General features: G+C 51.0%; 1 protein-coding gene across 1 annotated transcript; it reads right to left on the bottom strand.

Moving 5' to 3' along the window:
• Positions 1–811: 811 nt before the first annotated feature.
• On the bottom strand, positions 812–2701 carry LOC142586110 (endothelin-converting enzyme 1-like). Its single transcript, XM_075697367.1, has one exon. The coding sequence runs from the start codon at positions 2699–2701 to the stop codon at positions 812–814; it is 1890 nt and encodes a 629-aa protein (XP_075553482.1).
• Between the last annotated feature and the right edge of the window lie 205 nt (positions 2702–2906).

The following is a 2906-nucleotide window of genomic DNA, read 5'->3' as shown; positions in this document are numbered from 1 at the left end:
GATAACACTGTCCCTCGAACGTTTCTCAGTCAACAGCATCAAAATACGAGGGCGAATCAGAAAGTCATTGCCCCCGTTTTCGTAGCCAAATTACGGCTGCAAATGCAAAGTACATTTCCAGCGACGAACCTTTCTTGGATCGGTCCCGCCTTACGTGCCGAAAGCTCCGCGGCACGGAGCTGCTGTCAGCTGTTGAAAATGTCGGTTGTGCTTCACACGTCCACGGTGTAGGAGCAACAAAGTGTTGTACGGAGCAAGGGGCGAACGCTCATGGAAATCCACAGAGAAATGCTGCGCATGTTGGGGAACGGTGTCTTGCGTTGAGAAGTGCGAGGTGGTGGTGTCGCGAGTTCACAAAAGGCCGTGAAGACTTGCATGAATATGAGTGATCGAAGAGGCCGCGTGCTACGATGCAACTGATCCTTTTTGAGGGAAGCTACAGAAACGTTATGTTGGTTAAACGTTGTTAAAGAAACGTGAATGTGCGTTGTGAAACAAGAATTACTGCAAAGTGCCACTTTAGTTACAAGGGAGGATCCCCCACAATCAACTAAAAAACGTAAAAAGTTATCTCTGTTACATGAAGCAAGAGGTCTAACAGAGACAGAAATATTCATGTCATAAATTTTCGTTGTTCCGCTGAAAGCAGACCTTGTGAGATGATGTAAATTAATATAATTATTTATATTTCAAAAAGCACTATTAGGTTCTAAAATATGAAAGTTTGGAACAAAAAGAAAACGCTGACCCACAAAAGGTGGCGCTGGTCAGTAAAAAAAGGTACACTTATTTTTCGGGTTCATTTTCGAACCTACTGGGCAGCGGAACGCTTTGGCAAAAGCCGACGAATGGCGCACGAGTTCGAGAAAGGTTCTGTGATGCCGCTTCGCGTGCATGTCTTGTGGCAGATGGTCATAAAGAACAGTTTCAACTCGCTCAGGTTCTTGCTGATGTGCGTCGTGTTGTCAGGATCACAGACCTCATCGAGGAACGCCGTGTAAGCAATCTCCAGCGCGGGTATCTCGGGAAACAACGTTCCGTCGCCTGCGGTGGCAGTGGCGAGGCAACTGTACCTGTCGTCGAAGGCTTCCTGCGAGGAGGCGTTCAGAATTGACTTGACAGGTAGCCCCATTGGATTCCACCGAACGCCCTCCTCATCCAGGGCTTTCGCAAGCTGGAATGCCGCTGAGAACCCGAATCCTCCGTAGAACATGGCCTTGGTGCCTTTCCTGTAGAACAAACGAGGGGCGACCGCGCCGATTGCCGCACCAACTACGTTCCTCACGTAGTCATAATCAAAGTAGGGAAGCGCATAGTTTAGCGGCATGTCGAGCACGTCTTCGTATTCTGGCGTTCTACTTATATGAATCATTTCTATGGTGCACGCGATCCAGTAATCCCTGAACGCTGCTTCGGCATCTGGGAAGTGCCGAAATGTCCTTACTATGTTTTCTCTGTCGAGGAATGCGGCGGGAGGCCAGAGTCGCAAATTGGCAGAGGCGAGCTTTTCGGCAGCCACCGTCCTGCTTTCAGCGTCGAGCCACGCAGAGTCGTTAATGAGCCGAACGGCCGTCGACACAAGGCGCTTGTAGCCGTCGTCGATCATTTGCTGAACGCTGCTTGTTATCTGAGAAGCAAAGTGCAGGGACAGAATGAGCGCCCTGTACGGCATCTCGACGTGGTAGCTGCAGAAGGCAGTTCGAAGGCTCATGGCTGTGCTATTGTCACCATACTTAGATATCAAAAATCTGCTATCCACCACTGGTGCGTAATGCTGGACGAACTGCCATCCGAGGAACTTCAAGATCTGCTTGTTCGTGTAGTTCTTGAACAGCTCCCCAACAGTAACGAAGAACGCTTTGTCGGTGATGAGTGCAGCGTCCCGCCAACTTAGCACCGGCGTGAGGTTGAGGGTGTTCTGCAGGTAGAACAACCATAGGGACGAACTCACAGTCGGCGTGTATGTATCCAGTTCGCTGATGGGAAGTACCGTGGTGTGTTTTGGTAGCGCATCGACGGCGGCGCTGAGCGCTGTCAGAAATTCCCCTTCAAGCTGCTCTGCTTGTATTGCACGCTCCTCGCTGGCTTCTGCACTGTCGTTGGAGAAAGCGCTGTAGAAATCCATCCGGCACTTCACGTAGGCAGGCTGCCTACGGCCTTTCACAACGTGGTACTCACGAAGGTGCGCGTTGATTAGAGGGGAAGGTCTGAGGACGATGCTCCACCTGCCTTCCGCTGCTCCTTGGCATGCCATGATCGGTCGCATTGCAAACCAGAATGGAGCCTTCAAGATGTAGGCGAGTCTGATGAGTATGTGAAGGGCATCGATATTTTCGCCGGGCGGTTTAGGCCAGTAGAGGTACAAGTATTCTGCCATAAGTGTCTGTAACAGCTGTATCCTGGATTCGTACATTGAGGAGTTGCTCATGCAAGACTCTAGCATGGCCAGCGGCTTTCTGCCAGCGAGGAACACCTTGGAGCCTTGCTTCCGGGTGGTACTCATGCCCCAAAACCAGGAGTGCACCATGTCTTCCATCACGGACCCGTCGAAGTCCTTCAAGAGCTTACGCAGTTTCTGCGGCGACCAATTCGAGCAAACGTACGCGCGGAAATCGTCGCAGGCGTTAATTCTGGGCTCTACGGCGCGCATGAGGAGGCTTGCGTGGTGGAGGCAATCCTCTGTGACGCACAGTTTTTCCATGCGCCTGGGAGTGTTGGCCGCGTGGGTGAGAAGAAACGCCGTCACTGCTAAGAAGAGGGTGGCGCCCACCACGATGCTGATAATAGCATACCTTTTCTTGAAGAACTGTGTGGTTCCGCTAATGACTTTCTTAGGACTCCTCACCTGCGAATAGGTTCGAATGGTTTTGAAAGTTAATCTCTAATTCACGGTATAGAATACTATG

The sequence above is a fragment of the Dermacentor variabilis genome, chromosome 6 (assembly GCF_050947875.1).
Source record: "Dermacentor variabilis isolate Ectoservices chromosome 6, ASM5094787v1, whole genome shotgun sequence".
Classification (NCBI taxonomy): Eukaryota; Metazoa; Arthropoda; class Arachnida; order Ixodida; family Ixodidae; genus Dermacentor; species Dermacentor variabilis.
The sequence above is the reverse complement of the archived record's forward strand: the minus strand, read 5'-3'. Positions and strand labels throughout refer to the sequence as shown.